This window comes from Neltuma alba, unplaced genomic scaffold (genome assembly GCF_004799145.2).
Source record: "Neltuma alba isolate B1F8T4 unplaced genomic scaffold, ASM479914v2 tig00011113_pilon, whole genome shotgun sequence".
Classification (NCBI taxonomy): domain Eukaryota; kingdom Viridiplantae; phylum Streptophyta; class Magnoliopsida; order Fabales; family Fabaceae; genus Neltuma; species Neltuma alba.
This window is the reverse complement of record NW_021635851.1, coordinates 111,992-124,219: the sequence shown is the minus strand read 5'-3', so window position 1 is coordinate 124,219 and position 12,228 is coordinate 111,992. Positions and strand designations below refer to the sequence as shown.

Sequence of the window (12,228 nt, the reverse complement as noted above, 5' to 3'; positions counted from 1 at the left end):
GTAAGTTTCGCACCTCCGTTTAAATATTACTCCTCCGGTCCTTAATATAAGACCCATTTAACTAATTTGATTAAATTAAGGAAATTAGGTAAGTTAGTTAATTATAAGAAAAGTGACATATTTTTCCTAAAACACCATAATCATCTTTCTTAATCCTCCCTCTCCCTCTTCTACTTGATTATGGTTGAGGGAGTATCCATAAGGGTAATTTAGAGAAAATTGATAAATATGAGGAATAGGTCTTATATTTAGGACCAAAATCAATTTAAGAATTGGGTCCTATATTAAGGACCGGAGGAGTATATAGATAGATTTTGTTGTTAATTTTTATGATAATGAAGAGAAGAATGGTAGCTCAGCCCCTGCAGCTTGGTGAAGACAACAGTGATGAATTTTTATTTTAGACTAGCATCGGCGTGCTCTGGTTCAAGGGAAGAAGACGACCTCCTCTTCAACGTGGCCCCCTCTCTCCCTCCCTCGTTTTCCAGTTGAGAATCTGATATGGCTTATTAAGATGTCATCTCAACTTTTATTCTGCCACGTGGATGGGTTTTCAAGGACTCACCCTATTTTAGCTATTTCAAGGTCTGAGTCATCACAGTTTGAAAACAGGACTGAGTCAGTGAGTTAAATTTGAGGGACTTCACAATCGAGTTAAAGGTATGGGGACCAAAAGATTAATATTCTCGTTTATATTTTACGTATAATACTCTAATCTAGTTTATTTTATATTTATTCATGTTTTTTTAATAGTTCTCATAGTGATTGTATATGTTACATAATTTTTATTATAATGCACATACTTAATAAGAATATTTTATGAAAAACAACGCTTATTTATTATAAATAACTAATTTAGTTAAAAAGTATTTGGAATTCTTAAAAAATATTTTTATACAAATTAAGATAAAAATCTTCTCACATACTTACTTCATACAATCATTTTCAAAATTATTGTTTCTTTTCTACCCAGACACTTTCTAATTTTCTTAATATCTAATTCTTATGTTAAAAATCGAGCTAATATATAAATTTTGAAGTTTAGATCTGAAGTCATCCGACGCAAAAATCTGATCTGGAAAGCAACATATTTTTTTTCCAAAAAAAGTAGAAGGAGCGGCGATTCATTATCAAATTAACTCCACTCTTTTGATTATAGCAATGATTATAGCAATGACTATGCACATGGATGAGATTGGGGTGTTTGGTTAGAAACCAAACCATGGTTTCAGAAGTGCTTTTACTGTTTACGAAGTAAATATGTGGAGGAGTTTTCTTCGTTTTGCGGAAAAGTGATTCTGAAACCATAGTTTTTATATTGCTAAACATCCTATAAATCTCTCACATGGATTATCCATCCGTTCCCGTTGGATCATCACAGGAGCTTTGGACCCAATGGGCTTTCCCTTTTGACTTATTGGGTCCCAATGATACGTCGTAGCCTCAAAGTCAAGCCCAATAACCAATAAGTTATCCGATTAAGGGGGCAAAAAAATAAAAAAAGAAATTTATTTTATTTTCGTCGCTTTTTGTGTTCGTCTTCTTCCTCGAGGGCCTTCTCGTTTGCGATCCCCTTGCTTGATTACTTCGATCAATTTCTGCAATTCGACTCAGATCTGCCCCCAGCTGGTCCCGCAATCGCCTTACGAAGATGTACGGCTTTGAAGCTCTTACTTTCAACATTCATGGAGGTTACCTGGAGGCTATCGTGCGAGGGCACCGTGCTGGGTTGCTGACAGCCGCTGATTACAACAACTTGTGTCAATGTGAAACCCTTGAAGATATCAAGATGCACCTTTCTGCTACTGAGTATGGTCCTTACCTGCAGAATGGTGCGTTTGAGGATTGAATTTAAATTGTTGTCCCCCCATCGCAATTTTAAGTTTTTGTTTCTTTAATTTTCTTCCACTTCAAATAAATCGAAAGTGGAACTAAGTGAATTAAATTTCAAATTAGAAAGTTGGTTTCTTTAACATTTTTTTTAATTTCAAGTTAATATAGCTATTTAGTTAAGATATTGATGATTCTCGTTCCGCCTTATGTTTACTTGGCTAACCCCCCCTCTTTTTGTTATGGTGAATTTCTGTCTTTTATCCTCTTCATCAGTTCTAGAGATCTGCATGGGGTAAATGTTCTTTCTGCAACCTCAATAATGACATCACGAGATCATTCATGCTGATGGATGCTTTTTGCGCAACTTCGCTGAGAACTTATAATTTTATGTATCTGAGATTTTGAACTATAATTTCCATGGACTCCGTTCCTTTTTCTGCTGTTGAGGGAAGACTTGTGTCCTTAGCTTAGCGGGTGCTTTTGTTTACATTGTTTCTCTTGCTTGGTGCATCTTGATGAGAAAAACATGTACTCGTTTGTACGGGATGGCAGATAAGACGTCGCTCATTTGATAAAGTGATTGAATAGAAATTAAACTGTCTGATCCTAGTTTTGACACTCTCATCAATTGCGACCTTATCTATTTTTCTGCTTAGCGTTTTCTATTCTATTAAAGTATTCAAGAGCTTAAAACCTTTGTTTATGTTGATGATTTACCTTTTACAGAGCCTTCTCCATTGCACACAACAACAATTGTGGAGAAATGTACACTTAAACTGGTGGATGACTATAAGCACATGTTATGCCAAGCCACAGAACCCTTGTCCACCTTTTTGGAGTATATCACGTACGTCAACTTCAATTTCCTTCCCGACCTCTTATATTCACTTTTTTTTTTTTTCTCCATTGTAATTCTTCTGAATCTAAGATGATTTGTGTGATGATACGAAATCATGGAAACCTTAATTCCTCAGGAACCCTGGCCACGATTTTTGGAAACTTACTCAGATCTTTTGCGGAAAATTTGATTCTAATCAGACTGGGGTTGGGTTGATAGATTTTATGCTGCATGTCCTTTCCATTTAAGAAATCTTTAACCTGGACAAAGCAGGAAAAAAGGGGAAAACGGACACCAATACGCTCTCTTTTTTATTCCTGCAGTTATGGTCACATGATAGACAACGTTGTTTTGATTGTTACTGGCACGTTGCATGAACGAGATGTTCAAGAATTATTAGAGAAATGTCATCCACTGGGCATGTTTGACAGGTATATTAATTTCAATATTTAGTTTGGTAGGATAACTGTGTAAGTACTCATAATTTTAATTATGCTTTGGTTCTCTCCAGCATTGCTAGTCTAGCAGTTGCTCAGAATATGCGGGAGCTTTACAGGCTGGTACTTGTGGACACTCCCCTTGCTCCGTACTTCTCCGACTGCATTACATCAGAGGTTAATCTTCCTACCAAAATTCTTATTGCTCTTAAATTTCTTCAGAGAATTTAGGTCCACAATCAGCGTGTTCAGCTTAAGATATTCGGTGCTATGGGCCTATGGAAAAACTGGGAACAATGTACTTCTAAATCTCCTTCTTCACATCTCATATGTTACTTGTGCACTCTTTCTTTCTAGGACCTGGATGATATGAACATTGAAATAATGAGGAACACTCTTTATAAGGCATATCTTGAAGACTTTTACAAATTTTGTCAGGTGAGTGCCCAAGAGTTTTATCCCATCTTCTATGCATGTGTTCCCTCTTTTCCAATTTTTTGGTGGTTTTATAAATTTCAATGTTGTACTTGGATAGAAACTCGGTGGTGCCACAGCTGAAATCATGTCTGACCTTCTAGCTTTTGAGGCTGATAGAAGGGCTGTGAATATTACCATAAATAGGTAATTGAAGTTAGGTTTTTGCATATTTGTCACTTTAGATATTTTTATAACTGATCTTGATGTTTTCCACTTTTCACTGATGGCAGCATCGGTACTGAACTCACCAGAGATGATCGTAGGAAATTGTACTCTAATTTTGGTTTGTTGTAAGTTCTGATCTAATTTTGTTATTGAAAATGGAAGCATATGTGTTGCTTTGGAATGATTTTTTGGCAATGGCTGACTTAATCAGGTACCCTTATGGTCACGAGGAGCTTGCTGTCTGTGAAGACATTGACCAGGTATATTTTGCTTCTCAACTGTGTGATGGTTTGAGTAGTTTCATTGGTGGATTTAAGTGGATTGTTCTACGATGTGATTTTTTCTTTTCCATTTGTAATTTGCACTTGATTTTTGCCGTTGATTTCACAGGCTTCTTTTATGGTTAACTCTTACCTTCTTTCTGTATCTATTATTTGTATTGCCGATCACTGTAATGGTGGGCTGGAGACACTTATATTTCTACTTGACGGCTTTAATTATTATGCTGCTTTGGGCCTGAGATCCCAGTTTTGGTTGCTGGTGTAGGTTCGCGCAGTGATGGAAAAATATCCCCCTTATCAGTCTATCTTTGCTAAATTGTCATATGGAGAGAGCCAGATGCTTGATAAGGCATTCTATGAGGAGGAGGTGAAGAGGCTTTGCTTAGCGTTTGAGCAACAGGTTTGTATCTTACTTTTTATGTGAGTACTGGTTTTTCAGGCTTCACTAGGGCATTAGCAAGTATAGGAATAGCCAATGGATCTTTATAGGTCTTGAAGGAATGATTTCACCTCTCTGGTTATATCCTACTCTTTTCTGAACTTCCCTGTTTTGTCTATTTGGCAGTTCCATTATGCTGTTTTTTTCGCATATATGAGGTTAAGAGAGCAGGAGATTCGGAACCTAATGTGGATTTCAGAATGCGTTGCTCAAAATCAAAAGTCCAGAGTACATGACAGTGTTGTCTTCATATTTTAGCCGGAATATGCCAAATTGGAAATTTTATGTTTAGTGCATAATTGACTGTAAATTATTGTTGATGTTCTTCATCTCTCTTGCCAATGGGATGCAGCTTGCTGTTGAGAAGCCTGTTTACCAAATAAGTATAATTCTATAGCGATCCTTTTCTATCTGAAGGGAACATTATTGTATTTTGATATTGTCAAGTATGTTAAGAGTTTTGAGAATACTAAATTTGTATGTTGATTTACAATAAACAGTTACTGGAAATAAAGGTTCTGAAATTCTGGTTATTTATCAACGGTCAGTCTGGGGTTAATTGATACTGAGATGACATACAAAACAAGCTAATACAATCTAGAAGGCAGGATGTAGGCCTAAGCATCCCTGTGACACAGGGTGCTTGAGCTATTGGTTGTGATTTATTTATGCCCAGCACGGTGCCGTCTTGTGAGTGTTGCTGCATTAGAGCATTAACATCTTGTGATGGCCGAATGGTGCTAATGGTAAATTTTTTAATCAAGTGAAGAGGGGTATCAAAGGAAGCTTCCCCCTTATCGCCTCATCGCCGTTGTGGCTGAGCACACCCAATTAAGGGCCTCCTTCTGCACTCTGTAGCATTTGGATAGACTGACATTTTGCTGGCTAGATAAAATGAATTATTTGATTTTTCTTTCATTTAAAAGGATTTGTTTTTATTCATTTTTTTTCATACCTAATCATTCTCTGCAATATCCAAGCACTTTCTTAATGTCTAACCGATCAACACAAAGAAAGAACGCTAAACGCTTTCTTGTTCCACAAAATGAAAAAAAATAGGAAATAGAAATGAAGGCCAAACAGAAAAATATAATATGAATCAGACGTTCTTTTCTTCTTAACAAGGTACAACGAGAGAGAGGAGAATAAGAGACCAAGAAATAGAGAAAAAATATGCTCAAACAGCATATTTTTATTCCCCTTTATTTCCTACATCACCCCCAATTCTCACTTTTATTTCCTCTCCATAAACGAAATCTGCATAGGACGAGGTGCAATGAATTCCCCCCTTCCCTCCTTCCGTTTTATTCCCCTCTGCTCTCCCCCCCCCCCCTTTTGTCGATCCTTATGTTGAAGAAGAAGACACTGAAAATTGACGGCCAAACAAAGGAGAACATGAACAATGAGAGATGGACAATGATGTTCGCTTCGAGTTAAGGAAACTGAGAGGACGAGGGGCAGAGAAGCTGAGGGATGAGGTGCTGGGGCGAGCAAAACTGGCAGTTTATTTAATCAACAGAAGGACTGGCATAATTAACAAAATAAAAAATAATGATTCAATAAATAAGAAAAAAATTATAGGGAATAAAATTATGAGCACTATCAAATTAGTTTTTTCTTAGTTCAAAGGCCAGCAAATTCAGGTAACAAAGAAGAGGGTCTTAGAGTTATTTATAAAACCCCGGACATATTTATTTAAAAATAAACAAAATATAATGACCTTGAAAAATAGTGATAAGAAAATCATAATAAATTCTAATTAATCTAAAAACTTTTAAATATCCTTATTCAAAACAAATAAATCTTAAAAACTAACTATAAATATTTAAATAATCCCATTTATTTCTCACCCTGTTTCATCAATTTATTAGGAACAAATGAGAACTAATAATTTTTGAACAATTTTAGGAGCCCTCTGGAATAGCTTATAAATAATTTTAAGTATATAATATGAGTTTTGTTTTAATTTATATAAAATATACTTATATATCCTTATGACTGCCAACCAAATATAATTTTTCCATGTGTTTTTGGGTGGAGGGGAAATAGTTAAAGACCCATACGCTGTTTAACTTGAAGGATTTTCGAAGGGAGGAAGAAGGAGAGAATAAGAAATTATGTGTGGTTCAAAAAAAATAGAAGAAAAAAGAGAAAAAGTTGTCTTTTAGTACTCCTTTTTTTCCTTATAAGTTCTTTTAAATTTGGGATTTTTTTAGAAAGGAAATAAATATTATGTCTCACCCTAATTAAATTATCCATGTTAATTTTTAAATATTTCAATTTTATCTTTTTCAATAATTTTTTTACTTTTATGATTTGCAAAAATTATTTTTGGTATATAGTACTAATGATTATCCATGTTAATTTTTAAATATTTTATGTCTCGATTTGAAAATAAGTTTTTAAAAAGCAATTCGATATGGACTAAGGTTCTGTTTGGGTGCTCTAAAATCGTGGTTTCAGAAGCACTTTTTCGCAAAACGAAATAACCTCCTCCACATATTTATTTCGTAATCCGTAAAAGTACTTCTGAAACATGTTAGTTTTTATCCAAACACTCTCTCGAGATCATCTCCCCAAATAACAGAGAGTCGGTTGGAAAGCAGGAGCAGTGGTGCGTTTCAGCTTCAGAAGAGATCACGCCTTTCGCCCCTTCTCCGTCTATTTCATGTCCACTGATCACATCTTCTAGGGTTTAGCGATTGGTCCCAACTGCTTCACTAATATGGCCGATTCTGTCCCGTCGCCGTCCTCTTATCAGAGTCGGAATACTACGACGACGACGACAACAATAACTGATCTCAATGTAGACTCACTTGTTCACGCTGCTGCCTATCTTAACCTCCAAGATGTTTGCAATTTGGCCATGACCTGTAGATATCTCAAAAGGGCTGCCTATTCCGATTCCATCTGGCAACGTTTCTTCCGGTTCCTACTTCTCTCTTCTTCCTTTATTTTCCTTTTGTTTGGTTACGAAATTATTTATATGCACGAATTCCTGTGTGTGTATATAACTTCAGAAACGCCATCTTGCAAATCTCTTCTCAGCTGTGTTATTTTAGTGTATTATCATGGAATCACATAAGAAGCAACTGAAATGTTGATCTTCCTGATAATTTTAGTTGCAAGTGTTTTTCTTGTTTATAACGTACTTAGACTTGTGCAAATTATAGCCGTTTAGGCGTTCTACTGTTTGTTTTCTGCACATCTTATTTCCCCCATTTTCCTTCTTTCTAAACTGATTCAGTTTGTAGGGAGCATTGGCCGCAACAGCAATCTTCTAGCTCTTTACATTCATGTGGAGTGAGGGAAATGTATTTGGCGAGGCGTACGGCAGTTCAGCAGTTTAAGTTTGCTGATCCCTTTGTCGCTGACTTCTATACTGATGTTAGACCTTTCAATCATTTGCAGTTGAGTGGAAATGATATCTTTTTAACCCAGGTATTCCTATTGTGTGGTGAAATTTTTGCATTTTCTTTTTCTCATTGAATCATTTCATCTAAATTCATTTTTTGTTTCCGTCCTTCATTCCTACCCCTGGTTTGAGACCTATATGGTTAGGGCCTAGAAACTGAGTATACATTTTCCCCACAATTATCTTGACATGCATCTTGCTCATTGTTATTAACATGAATTTAAAAACAGGGTTCTATGATACAAATGATAAATATGGATCGATATCAAAGCGGAAAAGATTTTGCATCTACGTTAAGTGATCACAAAGCAAGAATTACTTGTATGAGGTAAGATTTTTTTTATGTATTATCTGGTCATTTAAATATTTGATTTCTCATTTTTATTCCAATAACCCCCCCCCCAAAAAAAAAAAGGAAAGGAAAAGAAAAGAAAGAAGAGAAAAAGTCACTGATGCTAAAGAAACATTCAAAGATATCCACGACAGCACAAAGTTTGAAATAGAAGAATTTATTGTAGTGATGATAAACTGAAATTAGTATTCCTAACGGCCTGTGTGTTCATCAGCAGCCCCTTTCCTTGAGATGCCAAAAGTGAGCAGTAAATTTGGATTGAAAATCGATTTATTGTATTCAGGGTATCAATATGACAGTTAATTCAAATCTTTCCCACCTAAAAACATAGCTGCCTGAACATGGAAAAATTGGCCTGCACCTGAAATCTAATAATAAAATGCAGGTTGTTTTCCCTTAATGACATGTCCTTGTTTCGGGGTGAAACAGAAAGGGAGCAAAAAGTTTTGGTTACCTCTAGCTGTGATCACTCCATTCGTCTGTGGCGAAAGGTATATCTCTCTAACATTGTAAGAAGCCTTATCTTCTATGTAGAGGTAGTTGATGCCTTAAATATCCTTGAATTACATATTTATGACATGATCCCTTGTAACTATGGAAAAACGGAGAAGATGAAAAGGTTGTTGTAATCACCTGATAGTGCTTGGTAAATATGACGGAACAGATGAAAGAGAATGTTACTCTTTCCAATGATATCATTAACTCATTTCCTATATTTTGAAGTAAAAATTACAGTTCAAACTTGTAACAAAATACGTTTAATTTGTTGGACATAACATGTTTTCTGCCGTTATTTGCATTGTTTTTTTGTCATAGATTTGAGATAAAGGATATGGAGTGAAAAGGTTTGCCACTCCAATTTTACCTATTCCTCTGAAATGAATTCTTATTTTTCATCCGTTATATTTTTACTGCACCCATGCTCGTCTTATTCATGGCCAACTTATCTTTTTCATGACAACCTTATTATTTTATTAAAGAAGTAAACATCCTTCTTTATCTGGTTCTTGGTAGATGCTGGTATATAATTGACATTTCGGGAAAGAGGTAAGATTAAAAAGATAAATCTGTTCGTAGCCTGTACCATAAGAGGGTTGGTTACTTACTAGACAGTTAAAACATGAATAAAAGAGAGTTGCTTGGGTAGAGGTTAGAGAAGGGTTTGGGGAAGTGCTTGTAGACTTGAATTTCCAAGCCTGCATCTAATTTTTCCATTTTAATATTTTTCTCCTAAACGCTGTGTGACTTCGCTACTGATTCTGTCCTGTTCTATGGGTTATATGAACTGAAACCTTGATGGGGCAATTATTTTCTGTCGCTTTTTTTTTTTTTTTGGGGAGGAATTATATGTCCCAGGTTCACTCTTACAGCTCTTCGAAATCTCTCTCTCTCTCTCTCTCTCTCTCTCTCTCTTCATTGTTCATTCATTTGCTTGCCTTCTGCAATATTGTTCATTGTATACTGTTTGCATTCCCTGAAAGCTACGGTTATTCATGCTTTTAGGGTTCCTGTCAAAGATGCTTTAGAGGTCACAATGGTCCAGTGTTGTCCCTATCAAATAAATTATTGGGAGAGGATAATATAAAAGTATTGGCAAGTGGAGGAGATGATGGTACTGTGCGTCTATGGTCTCTTAGCTCCAGTGGAAAACGAGGCCAGCGTGCTTTAAAGGCTACACTCTATGGACATGAGAAGGCTGTAAATTTTTTAGTGGTTGCCGGGTATGAAAGTAAATTTTTTTTTTTTTTTTGGGGCTGTACACCCCCCCACACAAAAGATGTTATGATAATGTTGCTTATACTTTATTGATAATCCTTCATAGAGGATAAATCGAATGTATTCAATTTTCTTACCTTGAGCTTTTAACCTTGGCTGACTAAGTCTTGATCAGGGAGACAATCTGTGCATTCTAAACTGTGATTAACCTCTGTTATTCTGATTCTTAAAGTTGGATAAATGCCATGAGAAAAAGAGTCATTTTATTTATGTGATTATGTCTGTTGATGAATATATTTGTCAGGTTGTTTCAACCGAATGTTTCAAGGTTTCTTATATTTCCCTACTTACATGTTCTGTCTTCTAGCAGACGAGCCATTGTTGTATAAAGATAGCTATTCTTAAATTTAGTTTCTTGATGTCTTTCTCTTTTAAATTGTAATCTGCATGTCTATGTTAATCATTTCTTTCAATTATAGTGATATATCTTTCCTGCCCTCAAACTGTCAGGTACAGAACTTCTCTTTTGGCAAGCATTTCAAGAGATTCGAAGGTACTCTTTGTATTCCTCTTTGCTACTGTTCAATTTATTTACTTAGCATTCAATTTGAGATTTGAGTTCAGCTAATCTATCAACAACGTTCTTTAGGTCGAATCTAGCTTGCTTACAGAGTAGATAACGTTTATGGTCAAATTAAATGCATTACAGGCAATTATAGAGGTGATTGTTGTTGAAAGGAATTGATCATTTTTGTGTTCATCTTATGCATATTGAACAGTTATCCTAATGGAAGTCTTTAGAGATACAGAGACGATAGTTGTTGATGATTTCATTTCAGACTTGAGCATCTTTGCGTGTCTAGTATGGAAACACTACATATAAATTGATTGACAATGCAATGAATGCATGTTAAGATTTATGGGTTCAAATTTGTTTCCACCGGAAGTTTTTCCGTGCTTTTAGTCTAAATGCAAAGCCTTGTATTATAAACGTTTACGATTACTGGAAAACCAGCAAGTTTTCATTAATTTGTTCTTGATCAGCCATTCAGCCTTGCTAAAAACCTGGTGCCTCTGAACTGTTTTATAAAGTTGTTTTTCCTATCCTTTTACAATATGGAGCTTGACTTGTAACAGGTGAGGGTTTGGGATACAACCACATCATCTGCTGCTCGTTCATCCTGCTGTGTGGGAATGACTTCTGTTCCTGGTGCACCTGTTGGCATGCAATGCCACGAATCGCTATTGTATATTGCAGCTGGTTCTTCTGTCACGGCTGTTGATTTAAGGACAATGCGGAAAGTTATGACTGCAGCGTTACATCAGCCAAAGCTATATTCATTTGATATTGTTCCTTCAAAGTCTTTAATCTGCACTGGCGGTGATGGCAGGTAAGAGAAAATAATCAATAATCTGCATGGCCAGACTGCTCTCTTGAGTTAGCTGTATAACTAATGTCAACTGTCAAGTTTACCTTAAGTCAGTATTTTAATAAGGACTCAGCATTCAAAACTTAAAATGATGCTGCAGAGCAATGCTTTGGGATATTAGAAGAAACCAAGAAGAATCAGTAGCAGAGTTGGACGGACCCTCCGGGCCAATTACATTATTGCACATGGATTCATACAAAATTGTAGCTGGAGGCCCTCGAGATTCGTCCATTAATGTTTGGGAGGTTGACACGGGTGCACAAACAAATTCCTTGAGCTGCTGCTGTGGGGAGAAAGAAGCTCATGGCAACAGGTCTGGCTGCGGTGCCCTAGCCGTAGATGGGTGTAGAATAGCCACTGCCAGCTACTGTCAAGAAATGGGAATTCTGCGCTTTAGGGATTTCAGTAACGCCTCAAGTCCTGTCACGAAACTGGAGGACGACCAGACATCCAAATTTTGGGATTCTTCGACCGATGGTATCAGTTCAGATTGGCAAAACTAGTCCTATAATAGGACTGGGATATACTTTTGTATAATTATGTAGTCTGATAATTGAAACTGCACACTTGTGTCATTATGGGAAAAATATATTTATTGTGCTTGATTGAAAAAGCATCAATATGTTTATAAACTCTAATCAACAGAAAACGAAACGAGATTAAGAAATCCTCAAATCAACATAACCGACGTACAATCCATAGGGAAAAAAAAAAGGGACAAGATCGGAGAAGGCGAATAGACAAGCCAAAGATGCACCGGGCATTGATGGACAGCCATAGGGGAATAGACGAGGTTGGAATCAACATACGAAGAGATGAGCATCCGTAGACGAAGCTTCATTTCA

The 12,228-nt window shown here is 36.2% G+C and overlaps 2 protein-coding genes across 4 annotated transcripts; both read left to right on the top strand.

Moving 5' to 3' along the window:
- The first annotated feature begins 1,567 nt into the window (after nucleotides 1-1,567).
- On the top strand, nucleotides 1,568-5,011 carry LOC114761252 (V-type proton ATPase subunit d2-like). 2 transcript variants are annotated; one of them, XM_028950580.1, is made up of 10 exons: nucleotides 1,568-1,832; nucleotides 2,560-2,680; nucleotides 2,995-3,102; nucleotides 3,183-3,285; nucleotides 3,466-3,546; nucleotides 3,644-3,729; nucleotides 3,816-3,875; nucleotides 3,962-4,010; nucleotides 4,297-4,451; nucleotides 4,597-5,011. In XM_028950580.1, the coding sequence occupies exons 1-10, from the start codon at nucleotides 1,652-1,654 to the stop codon at nucleotides 4,625-4,627; spliced, it is 975 nt and encodes a 324-aa protein (XP_028806413.1). In that variant the 5' UTR covers nucleotides 1,568-1,651; the 3' UTR covers nucleotides 4,628-5,011. The 2 variants fall into 2 exon arrangements, with proteins under 2 accessions (XP_028806413.1, XP_028806412.1); XM_028950579.1 differs by having other exon boundaries at nucleotides 1,569-1,832; nucleotides 4,297-4,431.
- Nucleotides 5,012-7,098: 2,087 nt separating this feature from the next.
- Nucleotides 7,099-11,980, top strand: LOC114761267 (uncharacterized WD repeat-containing protein alr2800). Of its 2 annotated transcripts, none has more exons than XM_028950596.1 (8): nucleotides 7,099-7,398; nucleotides 7,725-7,911; nucleotides 8,116-8,213; nucleotides 8,623-8,728; nucleotides 9,741-9,958; nucleotides 10,470-10,506; nucleotides 11,091-11,344; nucleotides 11,484-11,980. In XM_028950596.1, the coding sequence occupies exons 1-8, from the start codon at nucleotides 7,196-7,198 to the stop codon at nucleotides 11,884-11,886; spliced, it is 1,506 nt and encodes a 501-aa protein (XP_028806429.1). In that variant the 5' UTR covers nucleotides 7,099-7,195; the 3' UTR covers nucleotides 11,887-11,980. The 2 variants fall into 2 exon arrangements, with proteins under 2 accessions (XP_028806429.1, XP_028806428.1); XM_028950595.1 differs by having other exon boundaries at nucleotides 7,100-7,398; nucleotides 10,464-10,506.
- The last annotated feature ends 248 nt before the right edge of the window (nucleotides 11,981-12,228 follow it).

Coding starts and splice junctions, on each gene's coding strand:
- LOC114761267 (XM_028950595.1), top strand. CDS start 7,196: ATGGCCGATTCTGTCCCGTCGCCGTCCTCTTATCAGAGTCGGAATACT. Junction 7,399..7,724: donor ATCTGGCAACGTTTCTTCCG/GTTCCTACTTCT, acceptor TTCAGTTTGTAG/GGAGCATTGGCCGCAACAGC. Junction 7,912..8,115: donor ATGATATCTTTTTAACCCAG/GTATTCCTATTG, acceptor ATTTAAAAACAG/GGTTCTATGATACAAATGAT.
- LOC114761252 (XM_028950579.1), top strand. CDS start 1,652: ATGTACGGCTTTGAAGCTCTTACTTTCAACATTCATGGAGGTTACCTG. Junction 1,833..2,559: donor TGGTCCTTACCTGCAGAATG/GTGCGTTTGAGG, acceptor TACCTTTTACAG/AGCCTTCTCCATTGCACACA. Junction 3,730..3,815: donor GTGAATATTACCATAAATAG/GTAATTGAAGTT, acceptor CACTGATGGCAG/CATCGGTACTGAACTCACCA.